This window comes from Anolis carolinensis, chromosome 4 (assembly GCF_035594765.1).
Source record: "Anolis carolinensis isolate JA03-04 chromosome 4, rAnoCar3.1.pri, whole genome shotgun sequence".
NCBI lineage: Eukaryota > Metazoa > Chordata > Lepidosauria > Squamata > Dactyloidae > Anolis > Anolis carolinensis.
The window spans coordinates 155254104-155277028 of NC_085844.1; the positions used below are offsets into that span (position 1 = coordinate 155254104).

Here is a 22925-nt window from a genome sequence, read left to right on the forward strand (position 1 = left end):
AAAATATCATGATATATTGAAAACATTGACGACAAAAATGGCTTGGATAATCCAGAAGCTTGGATAAACGAGACTCTACTGTATATATTATTATTATTATTATTATTATTATTATTATTATTATTATTATTATTATTATTATTATTATTTATTATAATATATTTCAATATTATTTTATGATAAATATATTATAATTGTATTATATATTATGTCATTATAATATATTACTATTATTATACTAGGGGCCCCTGGTGGCGCAGTGTGTTAAAGCGCTGAGCTGCTGAACTTGCAGAGCGAAAGGTCCCAGGTTCAAATCCCAGGAGCAGAATGAGCGCCCGCTGTTAGCCCCAGCTCATGCCAACCTAGCAGTTCGAAAACATGCCAATGTGAGTAGATCAATAGGTACCGCTCCGGTGGGAAGGTAACACTGGCACTCCATGCAGTCATGCCAGTGGCCACATGACCTTGGAGGTGTCTATGGACAACGCCGGCTCTTCGGCTTAGAAATGGAGATGAGCCCCAACCCCCAGAGTCGGTCACGACTGGACTTAACGTCAGGGGAAACCTTTACCTTTGACTATTATTACACTATCATCTATATATATAAAAGAGTGATGGCATCAGGGCAGCGGACAAAACAACAAAACTACAGGCCCCCCAACCTCGAAATTTGACAACACAACCCATCATTCCCGCCTCTAGGTTGATACAACAAAAAGAAAAGAAAAATAAAGTCCTAATTACAGGGAGAGGAATAATAGTTTTTATCCAATTGCTGCCAGTTTGAAGGCTAAGCTCCGCCCACTTGGTCTCCTAGCAACCTACTCAGCCCAGGGGACAGGCACAGTTAGGCCTCACTTAGGCCTCTTCCACAGATTATCAGATTTTAACTGGATTATATGGCAGTGTAGACTCAAGGCCCTTCCACACAGCTATATAACCCATTTAGAATCTTACATTATCTGCTTTGAACTGGATTATCTTGACTCCACACTGCCATATAATCCACTTCAGTGTGCATACTAAACATAAAGACTACCATACAACAGACATTCAATACCACCACTACCTCAACAATTTCTCACCAACACCACCAGACAAGGCCACAGCAACGCGTGGCCGGGCACAGCTAGTTTCCTATATTTTGAGGGGTTATTTTTTTAATCCAAAAGTACACTTCAACAGTTGTAAAAGCTGGACAGTGAGGAAAACTGACACAAGACTGCTAAAAGAACAACTAAATGGGTGCTAGAGCAAAATCAAGCCTGAACTCTCCCCAGAAGCCAAGATGACCAAACTCAAACTGCTGAACTTTGGCCATATCACGAGAAGACATCACTAGGAAAGACAAGGTTTTGGAAGTTCATAGGCAATAGAAAAAGAAGACCACATTCCATGTGGATAGATACAGTCAAGGAAACCACAGCCTGGAGTCTGGAAAACCTGAGCAACGCCGTTGATGATAGGGTGACTTAGAGGTCTGTCATTCATAGAGTCGCCAGGAATCAAATTGATAACAACAATGTAAACTTCTGGTTCTTATGTCACTGAATGAGATGAACATAAGCCATATGAGAGGGGAAATAAGAACCTCCAACAGAAAGAAGATCACAATTAAATAGGACACTAAATACGTTAAGCCAATCCCAATATTTATCAGAGTTCGGTCCCCCTGGTGGTGCAGCAGATTAAACTGCTGAGCTGCTGAACTTGCTGATCGAAAGGTTGGCGGTTCAAATCCGGGGAGCGAGGTAAGCTCCCGCTGTTAGGCCCAGCTTCTGCCAACCTAGCAGTTCGAAAACATGCAAATGTGAGTAGATCAATAGGTACCACTCCGGCGGGAAGGTAATGGCGCTCCATGCAGTCATGCCAGCCACATGACCTTGGAGGTGTCTAAGGTCTTTGGTCAATGCCGGCTCATCAGCTTAGAAATCGAGATGAGCACCACCCCCCAGAGTCGGACACAACTAGACTTAACATAAGGAGAAACCTTTACCTTTATCTTTAGCAGCTAATACTTAGATGATTTCTTGTCACCAAAACCAGAGTTTGCATAAATAAATTAGCATCAGAGATATAAATAGAGTGGGGAAATTTTAACTACCTCACACTGATATACTAAATAACTTTAATATTAAACCCATAAGTCAGGGAACAGATAATATAAGATTAGTCCCAATTGCTTTAAATATAAAATGTCTTGACCCCCTTGGCATTATTTCATTTAATGATGAAACTTAATTCACAAAATTAATTAGCAGTTTATTTTTGTAACTTTGAAGAAATTTTGTTCCTACAACAATTCTTAAAACAAACTCAGGTTTTTTTCCTTTAATTAAATTTTCCATTTAATTTTTTTAAGTTTTAGTCTAAAAAGAAGAAAGATTTTATGTCTAGGCAGTGCCTTCATAGTGTGAATTTAGTCATACATGCAGTCATTCATGAGATTATACATAAAAATACAGATGAGCTTCATGCTGCTGATCTGTTGTTTTTTACACAATGTATGTAGAACCACCAATGGAAGGTAAACATGTAGTATTCAATTAACATTTCTACTGGTCGCAGTTTAATCCATGCTAACCATGCTCTCACTACGACTTTCTTTCCACTTATGTAAAGCATATAATGCTATGCCAAAAACAGCACACATAACGGCAATGCATATAATAATCACAATGAAAGGTGGGGTAGAAGTACTAGGAGGCTCAGCACGAAGGAGCAGAGTGGCCCTTGCAATATTGGATACTTCTCCAACATTGTCGCTTGCATCGATGGCACGAATGGCAAAGTAGATTAGGGTGCCATTTTCTTTTGCGAGTTCATCTGGCTTATACCGAAAGGTTTGTTTGACTCCAGAAAATTCAGGTATCAAAGCAGAAGTTTCCAAAGAGGTGGCACTCGCAAAGTTAGCCTCTGTTAAGTCCAATGGGTTTCCGCTCATTTTTATTTCATATCTGTCAGCTGAAAAACATGGGAGAGATGACACATTCCCATTAGGCTAAAAATACTTAATTATGATTCTAAACCAGATGTGGCCCTCCAGATGTTTGGGCCTTCAACTCCCAGAAGCCCTAGCCACCTGATCCAATTGCCAGAAACTCTGGCACCTGAAGTCCAGCACACCTGGAGGGCCACAACTCTGACACCATTGCTCTAAACAAACTGTGAATTAACAGTAGTACAGTAGAGTCTTGCTTATCCAACCTTCGCTTATCCAACGTTCTGTATTATCTAACGCAGTCTGCCTTTTAGTAGTCAAAGTTTTTGTAGTCAATGTTTTCAATACATTGTGATGTTTTGGTACTAAATTCGTAAATACAGTAAATTATTACATAATATTACCGTGTATTAATCTGCTTTTTCTGTCAATTTGTTGAAAAACAAAATGTTTTGGTGCTTAATTTGTAAAATCATAACTTAATTTGATGTTTAATAGGCTTTTCCTTAATCTCTCCTTATTATCCAACTTTTTTGCTTATCCAACATTCTGCCGGCCTGTTTATGTTGGATAAGCGAGAGTCTACTGTACTGAATTTCCCAAAAAATAAGACCAGGCCTTATAGCAATTTTTGCTCGAAAAGATGCATTAGGGCATATTGCTTTAAGCAGGCGGTAGTAAAGCCGTTATTAAAAAAGACCTCCTTAGACCCATCTGTATGTAACAACTACAGACCAATTTCCAACCTCCCATTTTTGGGCAAGGTTCTGGAGCGGGTGGTTGCCACGCAGCTCCAGGAGTTCCTTGATGGCACTGATTTTCTGGACTGCTCGCAGTCTGGCTTCAGGCCTGGGTACAGCATCGAGACGGCTTTGGTCGCCTTGGTGGATGACCTCCGCAGGGAGCTGGACAGGGGGAGTGTGACCCTGCTGGTTCTCTTGGACATCTCAGCGGCTTTCGATACCATCGACCATGGTATCCTTCTGGGGAGGCTCGCCGGGATGGGACTCGGTGGCACAGTTCTGCTGTGGCTTCAGTCCTTCCTGGAGGGCCGTTCCCAGATGGTGAAGCTGGGGGAAACCTGCTCGGACCCCTGGCCATTGACCTGTGGGGTCCCGCAAGGGTCTATCTTATCCCCCATGCTATTTAACATCTACATGAAACCGCTGGGAGAGGTCATCCGGAGTTTTGGAGGGCGTCGCCATCTCTACGCGGATGACACGCAAATCCACTACTCGTTCCCATCTGACTCCAAGGAAGCCCCTCGGATGCTGAACCAGTGCCTGGCCGCTGTGGCGGACTGGATGAGGAGGAACAAGCTGAGGATCAATCCTGACAAGACAGAGGCTCTCCTGGTCAGTCGCTCATCTGATCGGGGTATCGGGTGGCAACCTGTGCTGGACGGGGTTGCACTCCCCCTGAAATCACAGGTCCGCAGTTTGGGGGTCCTCCTGGATTCAGCGTTGACGCTTGAGGCTCAGGTGTCGGCGGTGGCCGGGAGGGCTTTCGCACAACTCAAACTTGTGCGCCAACTGCGACCATACCTCGTGAAGTCTGACTTGACCACGGTGGTCCATGCCCTAGTTACCTCTAGACTGGACTACTGTAATGCGCTCTACGTGGGGCTTCCCTTGAAGACGGCTCGGAAATTACAACTGGTCCAACGCTCGGCTGCCAGATTAATAACGGGGGCGAGTTACAGGGAGAGATCTACTCCCCTGTTTAAGGAGCTCCACTGGCTGCCGTTCACTTTCCGATCCCAATTCAAGGTGCAGACCATCATTTATAAAGCCCTAAACGGTTTGGGACCCACCTACCTTCGTGACCGTATCTCCTACCATAAACCTGCCCAATCTCTTCGATCATCAGGGGAGGCCCTCCTGTCGCCACTGCCTGTATCCCAGACCCGCCTGGTGGGAACAAGGGAGAGGGCCTTTTCTGCTGTGGCCCCCCGTTTGTGGAACTCACTGCCCATCGAAATCAGGCAAGCCCCCACTCTTTTAGCCTTCAGGAAAGATTTAAAAACCTGGCTTTTCCGATGTGCTTTCGGAGAGTAACTATTACACACTTCTTTTGTTACTCCCCCCAACATCTATCCTCTAGATTGTTTTTCTATCTTATGTCCCTCTTCCCCGTGGTTGTATTCTTATCCTTTTCTCACCCCAAGTTTTAACTAAGTGTCTCATGTGGCCCGCCCTGTTATATTGGTTTTTTTTTATTTTGTGTTGCACTGTACATGATTATTTATTGTATTGTTTAATTGTATTATGATATGTTGTTTTTATATTTTGCTATATTGTACTGTTCTGGGCATGGCCCCATGTAAGCCGCCCCAAGTCCCCGTTGGGGAGATGGTGGCGGGGTATAAATAAAGTTTTATTATTATTATTATATGATATTTTCAGGGACTGTCTTGCTTGTTCATGTACAAAAAGCTACATTTATTCATGTACAACAATCTACATTCATGTCAATTTCTTCTGGAACACCGTTGCAATATTATATCAATAATATTATTTATATTGAACTAGCTGTGCCCGGCCACACATTGCTGTGGCGAAATATGGTGGTATGGGAAAGTATTGAGGAATTGGTGGTAGTTAAGGTTAAGGTTAAGGTTAAGGTTTTCCCCTGACGTTAAGTCCAGTCATATCTGACTCTGGGGGTTGGTGCTCATCTCCATTTCTAAGTCGAGGAGCCGGCATTGTCCGTAGACTCCTCCAAGGTCATATGGGATGACTGCATGGAGCGGCGTTACCTTCCCGCCGGAGCAGTACCTATTGATGCACTCACATTTGCATGTTTTTGAACTTCTGGGTTGGCAGAAGCTGGGACTAACAGTGAGGGCTCTCTCCGCTCCCCCAATTCAAACCTGTGGCCTTTCGGTCCAGAAGTTCAGCAGCTCAGCGCTTTAACACGCTGCGCCATCAGGGGATATTATTTCCTAAAGGTTGTGAATATACAATATTTCTGATTCGTTTTTTTTGTCTGTTGGAGGCAAGTATGAATGCTGCAATTAGGAAAAATGATTAGGATGTAATGGCCTTGCAGCTTTAAAGCCTGGCTGTTTCCTCCCTGAGTGAATTTTTTGTTGGGAGGTGTTAGCTGGCCCTGATTGTTTCCGGTCTGGAATTCCCTTGTTTTCAGAGTGGTGTTGTTTGTGATATTTTATGTGCTTCTACTGTCTGTGGCCCTGAGAAAACAGGATTTTCCAGACTTTGATGATGGGAATACTTTGTTGGGAGGTGTTAGCTGGCCCTGATTGTTTCCTGTGTGGAATTCCATTGTTTTCAGAGTGTTGTTCTTTATTTAGTGTTCTGATTAAAGAGATTGTATTGTTCTGTTTTATTATACCACATTAATTTTTATATATTCAGATTTTAGTGTTTTTGAATACTTGGAGCCAGATTGTATTCATTTTCACAGTTGACCGCAACACAATAATAATAATAATAATAATAGTAATGATAGTAATAATAATGACTTTGGTAATACACAGTGCTTCACTCCCTTCTCAGCTTCCTTTCTGGAAGAATCCTTTCTTGGGAGGTGTTAGCTGGCCCTGATTGTTTCCTTTGTGGAATTTCCAATTTCCCTGCTTTCAGACTGTTGGTCTTTATTTACAGTCCTGGTTTTAGAGATTATATTGTTCTGCATTATTCTATCCCAGTAATTATTTTGTATTAAAATAGAATCTCACTTATCCAACATTCGCTTATACAGTGTTCTGGATTATCCAACGTAGTCTGCCTTTTCATAATCAATGTTTTTGTAGTCAGTGTTTTAAATTCATTGTGATATTTTAGTGTTAAATTTGTAAATACAGTACAGTAGAGTCTCACTTATCCAACAAATGGGCTGGTAGAATGTTGGATAAGCGAATATGTTGGATAATAAGGAGGCATTAAGGAAAAGCCTATTAAACATCAAATTCAGTTATGATTTTACAAATGAAGCACCAAAACATCATGTTAGACAACAGAAAAAGTAGTTCAATACGCAGTAATGCTATGTAGTAATTACTGTATTTATGAATTTAGCACCAAAATATCACGATATATTGAAAACATTGACTCCAAAAATGCGTTGGATAATCCAGAACATTGGATAAGCGAGTGTTGGATAAGTGAGACTCTACTGTAATTACTACATAGCATTACTGCGCATGGAACTACTTTTTCTGTCAAATTTGTTGTATAATATGATGTTTTGGTGCTTAATTTGTGTAACATTACCTAATTTGATGTTTAATCGGCTTTTCCTGAATCCCTTCTTATTATCCAACATATTCACTTATCCTGCCGGCCTGTTTATGTTGGATAAGTGAGACTCTACTGTATATTGATAATCTTATATTATCTGCTTAGAACTGGATTATGAGGCCCCTTCTTCACAGCTGTAGAAAATGCACACTGAAGTGGATTATATGGTAGTGTGGAGTCAAGATAATCCAGTGCAAAGCAGATAATATAAGATTATAAATGGGTTATATAGCTGTGTGGAAGGGCCTTGAGTCCACACTGCCATATAATCCAGTGCAAATTAGATAATCTGTGGAAGAAGTCTAAGTGAGGCCTAAATCTGCCTGTCCCCTAACTGAACCCTGGCTGTCCCTTGGTTGCTAGGAGACCAAGTGGGCAGAGATTAGCCCTCTAAACTGGCAGCAATTGGATTAAAAAAATTATTGCTCTCCCTCTAATTAGGACTTTATTTTTCTTTTTTGTTGTTGTATCAACCTAGAGGCATGGATGATAGGTTGTGTTGTCAAATTTCGAGGTTGGGAGGCCTGTAGTTTTGTTTTTTTGTGAGTTGCCATGATGCCATCACTCATTTATATATATAGATTATATATTATTTTATAATTCAATTCATCTCTCGTGTGTCTCAATAGATGTCCTACTAGTTAATACATCTGACTGGCAATTTTAACTGGGTCTTATTTTTGGGATAGGGCTTATTTTCAGGGAAACAGGGTAGTAGTAGTAGGTGTAATAGTAGTAGTAGTAGTAGCAATGATAATGATAATAATGATAATTGTTACCTGCCTCTCCTTACGGCTCAGAGCAGGCTACAACACAATTAAAATGCCCAGAAAAAAACATAATATTATAAAATACAAAGAGATGACAGCCACATTCTACAGAATAGTGCAGGGGTCCTCAAACTTTTAAAGTTGGGGGCCGATTCATGGTCCCTCAGATTGTTGAGGGGCCGAATTATCATTTGAAAAAAAAAATGAACAAATTCCTATGCTCACTGCACATGTCTTATTTGTAGTGCAAAAAAAAAGCCCCCAGCAACAATTACTTATTTATTTATTTACTACATTTATACCCAACCTTCTCTCACCCTGAAGGGGATTCAGAGCGGCTTACAAGTTGTATGTAGCATTATATAATACTACTAGCTTTGCCCATTGCTGTGGCTTATGGGAATCCTTTGTTGGCCAAGTGGAATAGCAGTGAATAGCCTTGCAGTCTCAAAGCCTGGCCGTTTTCTGGAGTAGCTGGAGCTTTTTGTTGTATGAATGCAGAGGCATGGATGAGGGATTGTGCTGCCAAGTTTAGTGTTTCTGGGATGTGTAGTTTGTTGTTTTGTCCTAGGCCGAAATTTCATTACCCTTTTATATATATAGATATTGTACTATACCATTATACCGTAATATTATTAGTAATATTACATTTAATATATAATATATAATTAATATTATTATATTATACAATATTATTATATTGTATTATTATTATTATTATTATTATTATTATTATTACAGTAGAGTCTCACTTATCCAACATAAACAGGCCGGCAGAATGTTGGATAAGCGAATATGTTGGATAATAAGGAGGGATTAAAGAAAAGCCTATTAAGCATCAAATTAGGTTATGATTTTTCAAATGAAGCACCAAAACATCATGTTAGACAACAAATTTGGCAGAAAAAGTAGTTCAATACGCAGTAATGCTATGTAGTAACTACTGTATTTACGAATTTAGCACCAAAATATCATGATATATTGAAAACATTGACTACAAAAATGCGTTGGATAATCCAGAACGTTGGATAAGCGAGTGTTGGATAAGTGAGACTCTACTGTATTATTATTATTATTATTAGACACCCTGAGTCCCCTATTGGGTGAGAAGGGCGGGGTAGAAATACTGAAATAAATAAATATTATATTATCAATATTATATGTATACACAATACATTATATTATTACCATATCATTCACTTACAATATTTCATTTACAATATTAGTAAATGAAAGAACAATACAATACTTAAAAATAAAAATAATTTTAACCAACATACTGTAAACTTATCAGGATTTCAGTGGGAAGTGTGGGCCTGCTTCTGGCCAATGAGATAGTCAAGTTAAGCAGGGTTGTTGTTCTTGTGTGCCTTCAAGTCATTTCAGACTTTGGGCGAGCCTAAAACTGAGGGCGGGGGCCAGGTCAATGGCCTTGGAGGGCCGCATCCGGCCCCCGGGCCTTAGTTTGGGGACCCCTGGAATAGTGGATAGTACAATTATAAGCATCTCTTTTTTTAAAAAAAATATTTTATTATGGATATATAAAAGGGAAAAAGGGGTGGGGAATGGGGGATGGAACAGGAAGGGAAAAGATGGGGGTATTTTTTTAAACAGGTAAAATGGGAGAACAATAGTATTATAGGAAAGTAGGAAATCTATAAAGAAAAAAAAAAGAAAAAAAGAAAATTATATGTGTATATGTATGTATATATATGTATGTGTGTGTGAAAAACATTAATAATAATAATAATAATAATAATAATAATAATAATAATAATAATAAATACTGGTATTGACTTCCATCTAGCTTTTTGCGATTTTGACTTTAACTATATATATATGGTCTATTTTGAGGATAGAAAAAAATATTTAAAAAACCTAGAACAATGGTAAATCGGCTCTTCTTGTTTCTTACTTTGAGGAGGAAAAGATGTCCACTCTAATAATTCTTTGATTTCCCCTTTTTTTTCGTATTCCTCTATTTTGGACCAATCTGTGTACTTAATTGGGTTTCCCGTATTTTTTTTTTAATAAAAAGGTTAATTTGTCCATGTCATTAATCTCTCTCAATTTCTTTCTCCATTCATCTTTGCTGGCAAATTTCATGAATTTTCTCCCAGTACATTTTGGCTTCTTTACAAGTCCACCAAATATGAAAGAAACCACCCTTGTGTTCCTTACATTTCGAACATTTCTTTGTGTGTATTTTTGTACATTAAACTTAATTTTCTTGGTGTAATATACCAGCGGTGGAACATTTTTAACCAATTCTCCTTCAAATCCATTGCATATGTATATTTTAATTTTTTATTCCAAATTAATTCCCATTCTGAGAGAGTTATTGTTCTTCTCAGGTTTTCTGCCCATTTGATCATGCAGTCTTTTACTGTTTCCCCTTCTGTTGACCACTCTAATAGTTTATTATAAACCTTTGTAATTGTCTTGCTTTCACTTTCTAAAATTTTGTCCCAGAATTGCTCACTCTGAGTAAAGCCTATTATTCTATCTTTATTATAAAGATCCTTGATCTTTTGGTGGATTTCAAACTTTCTTTTCTCAGGAAATGCTGCTGGTTTTTAATGAGCATTTTAATGTATGTGTGAGGGGTATGTGTGGGGTACTGACATTGAGGCTCCTTCTACACTACTTTTATATCCCAGGATCTGATCCCAGATTTTCTGCTTTGAACTGGATTATATGAGTCTACACTGGCAGATAATCTGGGATAAGAAGATAATCTGGGATCAAATCCTGAGATATAGGGCAGTGTAGAAGGGGCCCAAGAAAGCAAGAGAGGGAGAATTCTTTCACTCTACATGGGGCCCTATCTAAATTCATTTCCATTAGCTTCCATATCATATATCCCTGAAGCATGACCTGAGTGGCAAGATATAATGCACATACCTAGTTCACACTAAAGGGTCCTTTGTTTCTTATTTTTCCTTCCATTGGCCATACAGGCTTCCCAACTATTACAATTCAAAATAACCCCATTTCATGGCTGTAACCGAACAGTTCCTTGCATTTTGAATAAATAAGCTTGCCACTAGAACAAGTAATGGGCTTCTTTCTTCCTGTGTGCCCACCTTTCCTTCTTTTTTCTGCGTCTATATATCTTTAATCTTGATTTAACCAATTCGTCAAAAAGTTTCTAAAGAATTTGTTTCCTGAAGATTCTCAGACCATACTTGAATAGCATGTTGAAACTGAATCCAGACAAGACAGATGACCTCCTGGTCAGTCGTAAGGCTGAACAGGGAATAGGGTTACAGCCTGTGTTGGACGGGGTCACACTCCCCCTGAAGACACAGGTTCGCAGTCTGGGTGTTCTCCTGGACTCATCGTTGAGCCTGGAGCCCCAGGTCTCAGCGGTGGCCAGGAGAGCATTTGCACAACTCAGACTTGTGCGCCAGCTGCGCCCGTTCCTTGGGAGGTCTGACTTGGCCACGGTGGTCCACGCTCTGGTTACATCTCGTTTTGACTACTGCAACGTGCTCTACGTGGGGTTGCCTCTGAAGACAGCCCGGAAGCTCCAACTAGTACACCGGGCAGTAGCCAGATTAATAACCGGGGCAGCTTACAGGGAGCGCACCACCCCCCTGCTAAGGCAGCTCCACTGGCTGCCGATATGCTACCAAGCCCAATTCAAAGTGCAGGTCCTGACCTATAAAGCCCTAAACGGTTCTGGCCCAATCTACTTGTCCGAACGTATCTCCTCCTATGAACCAGTAAGATCACTAAGATCATCTGGAGAGGCCCTGCTCTCGGTCCCACCTGCCTCACAGGCGCGGCTGGTGGGAACGAGGGACAGGGCCTTCTCGGTGGTGGCTCCCCGGCTGTGGAACGCCCTCCCTGGAGATATCCGACAGGCTCCTACCCTGCTGGGATTCAGAAGGGCTGTGAAAACATGGTTATGTGACCAAGCTTTTGATGAGTAAATGACAAAGTTGACATGGCCTGATTTAAGGATGAAGCATGAGGATCTCGGACGAATTGAATTAGTTATATATACGTTTTTAAGATTTTTATAATGTGTTTTAACAATGTTATTAATGGATCTGTTTATATTGTTTTGTTTTTATGATTGCATTTTGGGCATTAAATTTTGCCAATTTTTGTAAGCCACCCTGAGTCCCCTCAGGTGAGAAGGGCGGGGTATAAATGTTGTAAATAAATAAATAAATGTTATGGATTCCAGGGATGCTTCCAGACAGGGCCTAAACCCATGACGATGCAGGTTTCAGAAACCTGCTTTGTCATGGGTTGAAGTTCCCATGCCCTTCCAAAAAACCTGGGTTTTCCTGTGGGGGAGTGTCACCATGCTCTCCCAGTAACTACCAGCAGGGCATGGGGTCACCCCAACGCCACCGAAAAGACTTTAAAATAAAAGAAAACTTACTGGGCCACTATTACTCCTCTCTAGCAGGCCTCCTGGCATGTAAAAATGATGCACCGAGAGACTGGGGAGGGGGGGGCACCTCCTGGCACATCATTTCTACACACAAAGAAGCAAGATGGGAAGTGGGGAGTGACTACTAGATACAATTTTCTTTATTTTACTTCCAATTTTAGTTTTGTGTATGTGTGCGTGGCAGAAGTGGTGATGAGTTGTTCATCCCCATCCCACGGTAAACCCAACTTCCCTTCCAAGTAGCACTGGACCAACTTGAAGGTTAATATCTATTATATTATTATTACTGTTATTGATATTATAATAACAATTATTATCATCATCATCATCATAATCACCATCATCATTTTACTTTTTCTCTTCAAAAAAATACATCCAAAATGGCTCACAATAAAACCAAGTACAGGCAGCCCCCAATGGTGAGACAACAGAAAGTGAGAAAAATATACTCATCAGAAGGGATATTCACTCCTGAAAGAGTTACCATGGGGAAAAGGCGTCTCCACTGAAGCTTTATCACCAATCCTGGTTTCCACAACAAGCCATGTTTTTCAAAATCTAATTCTCACTGGGACAAAAAGAGGGGCGAAATCTTCTGAACGGGGGAACAGGGAGCAAAACAAACACCACAGGGCATTAACCTTTCCCTATGCTATCCAAAGCCTGTGTGTGTGTATTTAGCTGGAGTTACACTTAAAAATGTGCCTGTTCTGACTTAACATGCAAATTCAACTTAAGAACAGACCTACAGAACCTATCGTATTCATACCTTGGGGACTGCCTGTACATTATAGTTAAAACTTAAAGACTTCAATTAAAACTACAGCAACAGTATAATACTACTCTTAAATGTTAAGGAAATTGAATAATTAATGTAAATAGAACTGAAAACAGTATTTCCTCTTTATAATGCAAAAAAGTCAACTTATTGAACTGATGGGCTCATAAGTTCAACCGAATCAGAATTGTACATACCTTGCCCAAAATCATAATTGTCCCCAGGGGCTGTCCAAGTCAAAACAAATACATCATTCTCATTGAATATTACTTCAAGATCGGTGATTTTATTTGGTGGGAAGACATCTCTGTATGTACTTCCTCCTCCTCCTCCTCCTCCTCCACCACCACCACCACCTCCTCCTCCTCCTCCTCCACCACCACCACCTCCTCCACCTCCTCCAGCAGGAACACCTGTTACCATAAAACTACCTGCTGATGATATTCTGTCAAAATTTCCTAAGCCAAAACTGGTATCCGTAACATTAATCACAGGTCTTGGTGGGTTCAGAACTATTCCACCTGTGTGAAAAAAAATGGAAAAACCTTCATTTTTCTACCTGATTATTTCCTTTCATGGATTTTTTTTTTTGATAATGTCAATTTTGCAGATGACAAATTTTGTTACATTTTGCTCTCGCCCCACAAATGTTGATTCTTCAAAAGCATTACTAATAATAAGGATGAACTAGTTTCATATCTAGTCTCATTATTGAATATGTTATTGTAAATTTATTTCCCACATGCTTAAAATTCCAGGGCAAATGCTACTGTTTCTTTCATTTTTGTAAAATATATAAAGCTGTGAATCTCCACATGATGAGAAGTTTTTCTGGAAGTAGAAGATGATTGGAAATCAAAAATACATGCAGATCATTCAAGAAGACCACCATTATGACACCAAAATTTAAAAGCAATTCATTTATTTATCTTTGGAACCATTGAACTGCTTAAATAAGTCCATGACTGTAACATTTCAAGCTTATTTCTGTGTAATCCTGTATATCTTCCGCACTCTTCCGGTAGCTGTAGCTGAAACATTCATTTAGCTATATTGCTCATGTTTAACATGTCCACGGGTAACTGTGCACCAAAAATACCTCAAAGATTAAAAAACCCTTGCTCAAATCTTGCAAAAAAAAACCCTACATTTTGATTAGATAACTAAAAGATTTGCTAAAAAATACGCTCACAAACATTGACAAGTGTGTCATGAAATATAGAATTATGATCAGTCAGAAACATTAAATTTTCATACAGCAGTACTAAAATTGTGGGTTTTATTTTCATTTTAGTTTGTGAAAAATTATTTTAAAATGAACTTTTCAGTTACCCCATTCTGATAAATGTTTTTTCCTTTATTGTCAATTTTAAATCTTACTCACTGAAAATCATTTTAATAGAGATAACATTTGGCTCGAACAGGTTTTATGTGGAGGGTTTGGAGGCAATTACAAGCAGTCCCCCAGGTGATGAACAGTTAAAACCATTAAAACAGATATTTAAAAAGCATTCATAGCTAAAACCACAGCACCCCTTGACTTGATCTTTTTAAATTTATTTTTGAAAATAAATTTGGCCATTTTGAGAATTTTAAGTTGGAAATGGAGGGGGATTGAAAGAGTGGGAGGGCACATTTACACATTTGCTTCACATCGGAAGGTAAGGCCTACCCATGTCAAGATGCAGCATGCATCATTTGCTGTTTATGGCATCAGGGATATCTCCACTTTGCAAGGGGGGATAAAGGCCTCCAGAGGCCTGGGTTGGCCACACACTTAGCCACATTTTGCCCACTTTTTATTTATGCCATTGTTACCTGGCCCAAACCACAATACAGAGAAAATTTGAACTAGACCTTTGGCTGGCAAATTGACACAGAACACCTGACTATTAGAAAGAACCTCCTGATAGTTAGAACTGTTCGGCGGTGGAATATGCTTCCTCAGAATGTGATGGAGTCTCCTTCTTTTGAAGATTTTAAACAGAAGCTGGATGGTCATCTATCGAGAGTGATTTCACCTTGTGTGTTCCTGTATGGCAGGGACTGGATGGCCCTTGTGGTCTCTTTCAGCTATGATTCTGATTCTACAGCTCTTTAGAAAGGCAAAAAGGCTGCCAGAATATTATTTTGAAACACATGTAAGAATGAAGGAAATGTTTAATTGAAACCCTTCCAACATATTCATTTGGCATGCATTATTAGAAAGCACAACTAATAGGATTACAACAGACCGAGTGTATGCTCACCCTTGTTGCAAAATCAAATCTATACAAAATCAACCAAGGAAATTGGAAAAGGAATGGTAAAAAGCCCCTGCATTTCCATAAGGATTTCACACCCTCAGAATTTCTATTGCCATTACGATAATGCTCTACAGTTTTCCTAGAATTTGGTTACTTACCAGTACTATCTACATAACCCGATACATAAATAGCTTGATTTTGCCTATGGATCCTTCTAGAAGTTTTATCATGCCCGTGAACACTCACTTTGATACTGTATCTGCCATTGTCACTGAAAGCTATGAAATACCTTGAATAGATCCCGTCATGCTTTATAATATCAGCACCTTAATACATAAAATAATGAGAATTAATAATTATCTATGTACATTTTAAAGTCAAAATATCTACATATTTATGTATGTAACTATGAATGTATTTTTCAGAGTGGCTCCTACATCCAGAGAGCGCTGTGACTGAGCTTAAGCAATTCAGGAGCAGAGTCAAGATTAAAAGTTATAAAAGACATTATTCAGGGAACTACATATCCAGACAGGAAAGTTAAAAGGACCTTGCTATTTAACTCACCGCAGATATCTTGTCTCTCCATGTTCACAGGAGAAGAACAAAAGAAAAACGAAATGGAGGACTCTAGCTTTCATGTGCTCAGAAAAAGAGGCCTGTCCCTGAAATGTATCAATCATAAGAAAGATGAGGAGAGAAAAGAAGACAGGCAGATGGAGAGGCCAATGGGAGAAGGACTTCTCATTGCCAACAAACTCATCTGCCTATCTAAGTTCTAGGTGAGGACGACAGGATGTTTCAATAATTATAACACAAGCACTTGAAAATAAACTTACCTGCACCCTCATCATATAGCGCTAACTCTACAGGTTTACCAGATGTGGATTCAACTGTGGCCATGACTTTGGCTCCAATAACTGGCAAAAATCCTTGGCTGACAACTGCATAAATGATCATTGGATTAGGAAAACTGTTGTTACTGTTACTAATGTAGGTCTTCACAGTTACTGGAGGAACAGTGGCAGATGCTGCTCGGGTGGTGACCGTTAGCGAAATGACTTGATCTGCTGAGTCAGTATTCTTAATTGAATAAGACCAGTTTCCTGTCTGCAAATCAAAGTGTTGAAATATGAAATCTTGCATGTGAAACTTTTGGAAGTAGTTATCTCCCATTTATACAATCTGTCATGGTGTTTTATCTGCAGCTAGCAAAGCTGTAATTCCAGAAGTTTTGCAAGACATATGTACACTTAATTTAATATCCATTATATATAGTCATTTTAATTACTGAATATTAAATTAAATATACATATACAGTATATAAATGTTCATTCAATGTAATTGGAATAAAATTGAAAGAAAACCCTATTTTTACCTTTGCAGTTCCAGAAATCTTCAGCACAGCTGTTCGGATATTGGAATTTTCAATTCGGAAGTCTTTATTTAAGTACTTTTTTTCTTTGGGATCTGTCAGGGAAATTTCTGGTGTACTTGTACTTGAACTCCATGCAATCAGAAATAAAGTGTCCTTTCCCACAGTTTTATCAATAGTAACAACACCTTGCAGCCATTTCATATAAGCGATTTTTTCTGCCTTACTTTCAAGCTGTTGCGGGGGAGGAGAGAGAAAAGTGTTTTAATATAGGGGAAAAGTGAGCACACTGATACCTCCCTCGTGTGTGTGTGTGTGATCAGGACATTGGCTCAGTAGACCCTATTTGCACGTATGGTTGTATCAAGACAAATAGGTTGATATCCAGCCTGAGGCATGCAACAGTTGGCTTTTTGCCCCCTCCCTCCTTTTTTTTACAGCTTTGCCCAGTGATAAAGACATGCTTTGGGTGGTTTTCCCAGCACTGCGAAGCAAATTTTGTGGTTTGTGAACCTGAAGCAAGGAGAAGGGATTATGCCTGGTCTAGTGGTTCTGGATTCTGCTCTGCAGAAAGCTAGTTGGAACATATCCCACAATGTTCAAACATACATAAATGCTGATATGGCAGCCATGAGATTTGTCTTGTGCTGCGCAAATTCCATTTGTCCAACAATGATCAAACTTAAATCATATAGCAAATAGACTGAGATTGGTTATAGAAGGAATAATAAATGAGGATATAGAATAGCTAAAAACAGATACGAAGAAAGTAGAGGAAGAAATCTGGAATATTTTTAAAAGAGTTTACAAGAAAAGAAATTAGGGAAATTGATAACCCAATATGTATGAGATATATGGAACAAATATAAGAGAAAGTTAATCGTGGATGGTTCATTAATAACCCCAATTATAATGGAAAGGAAATTTCCAAAAAATCTAAAAAACATAATGGATAAAAAATTAAGGGAAAATTATGGATAAAATAGGGGATTGGGTAAAGGTTGAAATGAAAAAGGAAAGAATTATGAAAAAATTCAGGGAAATAAAATTGTCATGGTTCCACTGTATACAACTAGAGCAATGGATCAAAAACTGGGTAAAAAATAATAAAAATGATAGTAAACTTAATCAGTTTGAACAATTAATACAAAATGGAAGAGACAGAGAGGAACATAAAAATGTGAAAGTAATAGGGTTGTTGTATGTCTTTCGGGCTGTGTGGCCATGTTCCAGAAGCATTCTCTCCTGACGTTTCGCCCACATCTATGGCAGGCATCCTCAGAGGTTGAAAGTAATAACCAGTAAAATATATAAGATAATAAATGAAATCAATAAAGGAATAATAAAAAATAAAAATCTCAAGGAGATTTAGAAGGAAGATTTAGGGACAAAAATAAATAAAATGGAATGGTCACAGTTATGGAGGCAGAGAAATTTGAAAAATTTATAAATACAGGTTAAAGAAAATAATTATATGTTGATAAGTAAATGGTATTTAACACCAATAAAAATAGCAAATATAAACAAAAACTATTCAAGAAATTGTTGGAGAGGATGCCAAAAAGTGGGTACATATACATATGTGGTGGCAATGTAAATATGTAAGTGAATTTTGGGGAAAGGTATTTAAAGAGATGGAGGAGATAATGAATATCAAGGTAGAAAGAAGCCCTAGTATAGCTTTATTATCTTTATATACAAATAAACAGTTGAAAAAAGAAGAAAAAGATGCAATATCAAATTTATTAATAATAGCAAGACTGTTGATAGCAAGGAAATGGAAAAGAGAAATAAATATACAAATAGAAGAGTGGTATAAGGAAGCATGGAAATTAGCAAAAAAATGATAAGCTGATATGTTAATTAAAAGTTTAAAGAGGGTTATGGAAAAAATAATAATTTTGATGTTGTATGGAGAAAATTTATTGAAAGAGGACTTAAAAAGAAGGATGGAAAATTACCTCCACAAGAGGAAATGAAATTTTGGACAGATGATGTGTAAAAGAAATTGCTCGGGGGGGGGGGGGGGGGAGCATGGTGTTGTGGGATTATAGATAGATAGATAGATAGATAGATAGATAGATAGATAGATAGATAGATAGATAGATAGATATAAAATAACAGTGGATGCAAAAATGTGTTGTAGAATTGTATTGAATATTGAAAATTGAATAGTGATTACTATGGGTTAGCTGTATAACAAATGATGTATAAATTTTTTTAATAAATATTATTTTAAAAAAACGCTAAAATCATATAGAATCATAGAGTTGGAAGAGACCCCAAGGGTCATCCATTCCAACCCCCCTGCCATACAGGAAAAGAACAATTAAATCAACCTCAACAGAGGGTCATCCAGCCTCTATTTAAAAGCCACCAAATAAGGAGCCTCCACTACACTCCAAAGCTCTTCCTAATGTTCAAGTAGAATCATTTCCCCTTATAATTTGAACCCAATGCTCTGGGTTCTATTCTCCAGGGCAGTAGGAAAAAAAAAACCCTGCTCCCTCTTCCTTATGACATCCTTTCAGGAAGAAAGTTGTGATTCATTTCAGGTTTTACTCCAGACTTTATTGGCATTCCCCAGGCTGCTGAGCCTTAAGGCTCATCCAGACAGTCCTTAAAACCAAGACGTGTTTTACCGGAGGCGTACTAATGATGCCTCCGGTAAAACCAAATTAATTTGGAACAAAACAGGGTTTATGGAGACTGGTATGTTTCAAAAAGTTTTAAGGGATTATTTTGGGAGACTTTGGGTGGCTGCATGCCATCCCGTTTTTTACCAGGATGGCATATACCGTAGACCCCCTCCAGGGTCTAGTATGAAAGTGCCCTTAATTATAAAGAGATTCAGCATCCTGGATAATTCCTTAAAAGATGGAATGGGTTCATTGCTCTAACTGACATAGGAAACATCGGCTGCCACTGCCTTAAAGCTAAACATAGGTAAGCTGTTGAGCAGCCACATCCAATATCTAAGAACTGTTGCAAATGTATTCCAATACCATTACTTCTAAGCTGATTTAAGTAATATTTTTCTGTACTGCTATAGTTTCTGTATCATCATGTGTGGAGCCCCTGATGGCACAACAGGTTAAACCGCTGAGCTGCTGAACTTGTTGGCCAAAAGATTGGCAGTTTGAATCCAGGGAGCGGGGTGAGCTCCTGCTGTTAGCCCCAGCTTCTATTCTACCAACCTAGCAGTTCAAAAACATGCAAATATGAGTAGATCAATAGGTACTGAGTCCCCCTGGGGGAGAAGAGCAGTATATAAAATAAATAAATAAATAAATAAATACTGCTCTGGCGGGAAGGTAACACGTGCCATGCAGTCATGCCGGCCAAATGACCTATGGACAATTTGGACAGAAAAACAAGAAAACTCATGACCATTCATCATTCACTGCACCCTCGCAGTGATGTTGACCGGCTATATCTGCCCTAGAAGATCAGGGGGCAGAGGACTCTTACAAGTCAAACAAGCAATCAAAGAAGAAGAACATGCCCTGACAGGATATGTAAAGCAAAGTGAAGAACCTGCTTTGATTGAAGTCAAAAATCAGAAACTCCTCAAAGCACAGCAGACAAAAAACCAGTACAAGAAAACCGCATTACAAACTAGAGCTGACAGCTGGCACAACAAAACATTGCACGGAAAGTTCCTTGACAAAATTGAAGGAAAAGCTGATAAGGAGAAGACCTGGCTCTGGCTCACAAATGGGACCCTGAAGAAGGAGACAGAAGGCCTGATCCTTGCAGCCCAGGAGCAAGCCATCAGAACAAATGCAATTAAGGCCAAGATCGAAAAATCAGCTGATGACCCAAAATGTAGACTGTGCAAGGAAACCAATGAAACCATTGATCATATCCTCAGCTGCTGTAAGAAAATCGCACAGACAGACTACAAACAGAGGCACAACTATGTGGCCCAAATGATTCATTGGAACTTATGCCTCAAGTACCACCTCCCTGCAGTAAAGAACTGGTGGCATCACAAACCTGCAAAGGTTGTGGAAAATGAACACGCAAAGATACTGTGGGACTTCCGAATCCAGACTGACAAAGTTCTGGAACACAACACACCAGACATCACAGTTGTGGAAAAGAAAAAGGTTTGGATCATTGATGTTGCCATCCCAGGTGACAGTCGCATTGACGAAAACAACAAGAAAAACTCAGCCGCTATCAGGACCTCAAGATTGAACTTCAAAGACTCTGGCAGAAACCAACGCATGTGGTCCCGGTAGTGATGGGCACACTGGGTGCCATGCCAAAAGATCTCCGCCGGCATTTGGAAACAAGAGACATTGACAAAATCACGATCTGCCAACTGCAAAAGGCCACCCTGCTGGGATCTGCGCGCATCATCCGAAAATACATCACACAGTCCTAGACACTTGGGAAGTGTTCGACTTGTGATTTTGTGATATGAAATTCAGCATGTATATCTTGTTTGCTGTGTCATACAATAAAATAATAATAATAATAATGCGTTGTTGAAGGTTTTCATGGCCAGAATCACTGGATTGCTGTGAGTTTTCTGGGCTGTATGGCCATGTTCCAGAAGTATTCTCTCCTGACGTTTCGCTCACATCTATGGCAGGCATCTTAAGAAGTTGTGAGGTATATTGGAAACTAGGCAAAGGAAGATCCAGGTGCTGCAAGACTTTTCAATGTTAACCAAGATGATTAATTGCAACATTCACACTTGCCTCCAACAGAAAATAGTTCTTTCTCCCATCCTGGACCTTCCACTGATATATATAATTGAATAAAACTAATAGACATATAAAACAACAACTTAAGACTCAAATTTAAGCAAATATACAAAATATTAAACAAGTAACTTAGCAGAATGTTTCAAAGGTATCAAGCACTACACATGATAACAGTAATATGCAAAAATTAAAACAGGCAAGACTTCCAAACTGATGCATTATTTAGGTCATGTAATGACATAAAAGACATAACTTTCAGGAATAGCATACAATTACAAATGTATGCATTAAAATGTGTAGCTTATCTCTTAACAAGCAATATATCAAAAACTGGACTATGGAATTATTATTATTATTATTGTTATTATGTTAGTCACATACCCTCATGGCTTGTGGCAGGGACAGCTATGGTTTAATGTTTGCTCACTACCTAACAATTGTAAACATGCTGCTAATAATCACTAAAGCTACCAACAAACCCTACTTAATTTCAAATCTTTGAAATTCAGACCTGAATAGATTGTTGACTGGCATCTCCACTTCCAGATGAAATCCCACCGAAAGCATCTATGAGGCCATTGGAATCCAAACTATCTGTGGCATAAAATGTCTTACCTCCTGAAATAGGATTGGAAGAATAAACGAGAACAGGTTGCAAACTGGAATAAAAGATATGTTTTGTAGTAGTAAAACCAAAACAACTTATACAAGCATAACTACCCTATTCCCCAGCAGTCCAAAGTCCTCATCAATGGTTCTCATCTCCCATGTCTGTTCCCAATGCTAATTTTCCTCCAGGTGTATTTTAGATTGTGAATAAAGGCCAGACCTAACTGTTCTTAGTAAAGCATCATGTACATACTGAGCCTCCCTCACCTTCCTTTCATTCTCTCTCTATCCCAACACACAGACACAAAATATCACTTCATTTCCCACCTGTATCTTGAGTTGTGATAAACTGAAAAGGACATGCAGTATTATCAGAAATCACACAGAGCACACGCTTCCCATATGTTGGTCCGTCCAAGGACATAATATATGAGCTGGAGGAACTCTGCAAGTCCTCATGCAAAGCCACAGACTCCCAAGTCAGTGGAAAGCATGGAAACATCCAAAGCAAGGATGTGTAATTTGAAGAAAAGGTGCTTAATTTTAAAAAGGATATACTTCTGTATTAAAAATCTGGATTCAAAACAAATATAGGAAATATATGGTGGTAAGGCTCCTCTTCCCAGTACGCTTAAAGATATTGTTTCTCAGGAGTCCAGATTCAAACTCTCAGTGGCAGCATCTGTCCATTTCTACAGCAGAGATCTCAAAGGATGTAGAACACCAAATAAGAAGGCCAATAAAGGTTCTTAAGGTAATAAATAACACTGCTTTAACAATGCAGAAGAAAGACTGGTGTAAAATTATTTTATAGC

At 39.0% G+C, this 22925-nt stretch overlaps 1 protein-coding gene across 8 annotated transcripts in view; it reads right to left on the reverse strand.

Annotated features, from left to right (window-relative positions):
* Window positions 1-2241: 2241 nt before the first annotated feature.
* Window positions 2242-22925, reverse strand: part of LOC100557949 (calcium-activated chloride channel regulator 1-like) — a 41301-nt gene continuing 20617 nt past the window's right edge. The window contains exons 9-14 of one of the 8 annotated variants that reach the window (XM_062978058.1): window positions 22013-22119; window positions 16787-17017; window positions 16248-16518; window positions 15567-15734; window positions 13594-13683; window positions 2242-2964 (exon numbers count right to left, since the gene is read on the reverse strand). In XM_062978058.1, coding sequence (XP_062834128.1) covers window positions 2570-2964; window positions 13594-13683; window positions 15567-15734; window positions 16248-16518; window positions 16787-17017; window positions 22013-22119 — 1262 coding nt within the window. In that variant the 3' untranslated portion in view covers window positions 2242-2569. Of the gene's footprint in view, window positions 2965-13554; window positions 13684-15566; window positions 15735-15975; window positions 16074-16247; window positions 16519-16786; window positions 17018-22012; window positions 22120-22925 lie in introns of those variants that run through there. The other 7 variants (XR_010005345.1, XR_010005349.1, XR_010005347.1 and 4 more) reach the window with 7 other exon arrangements.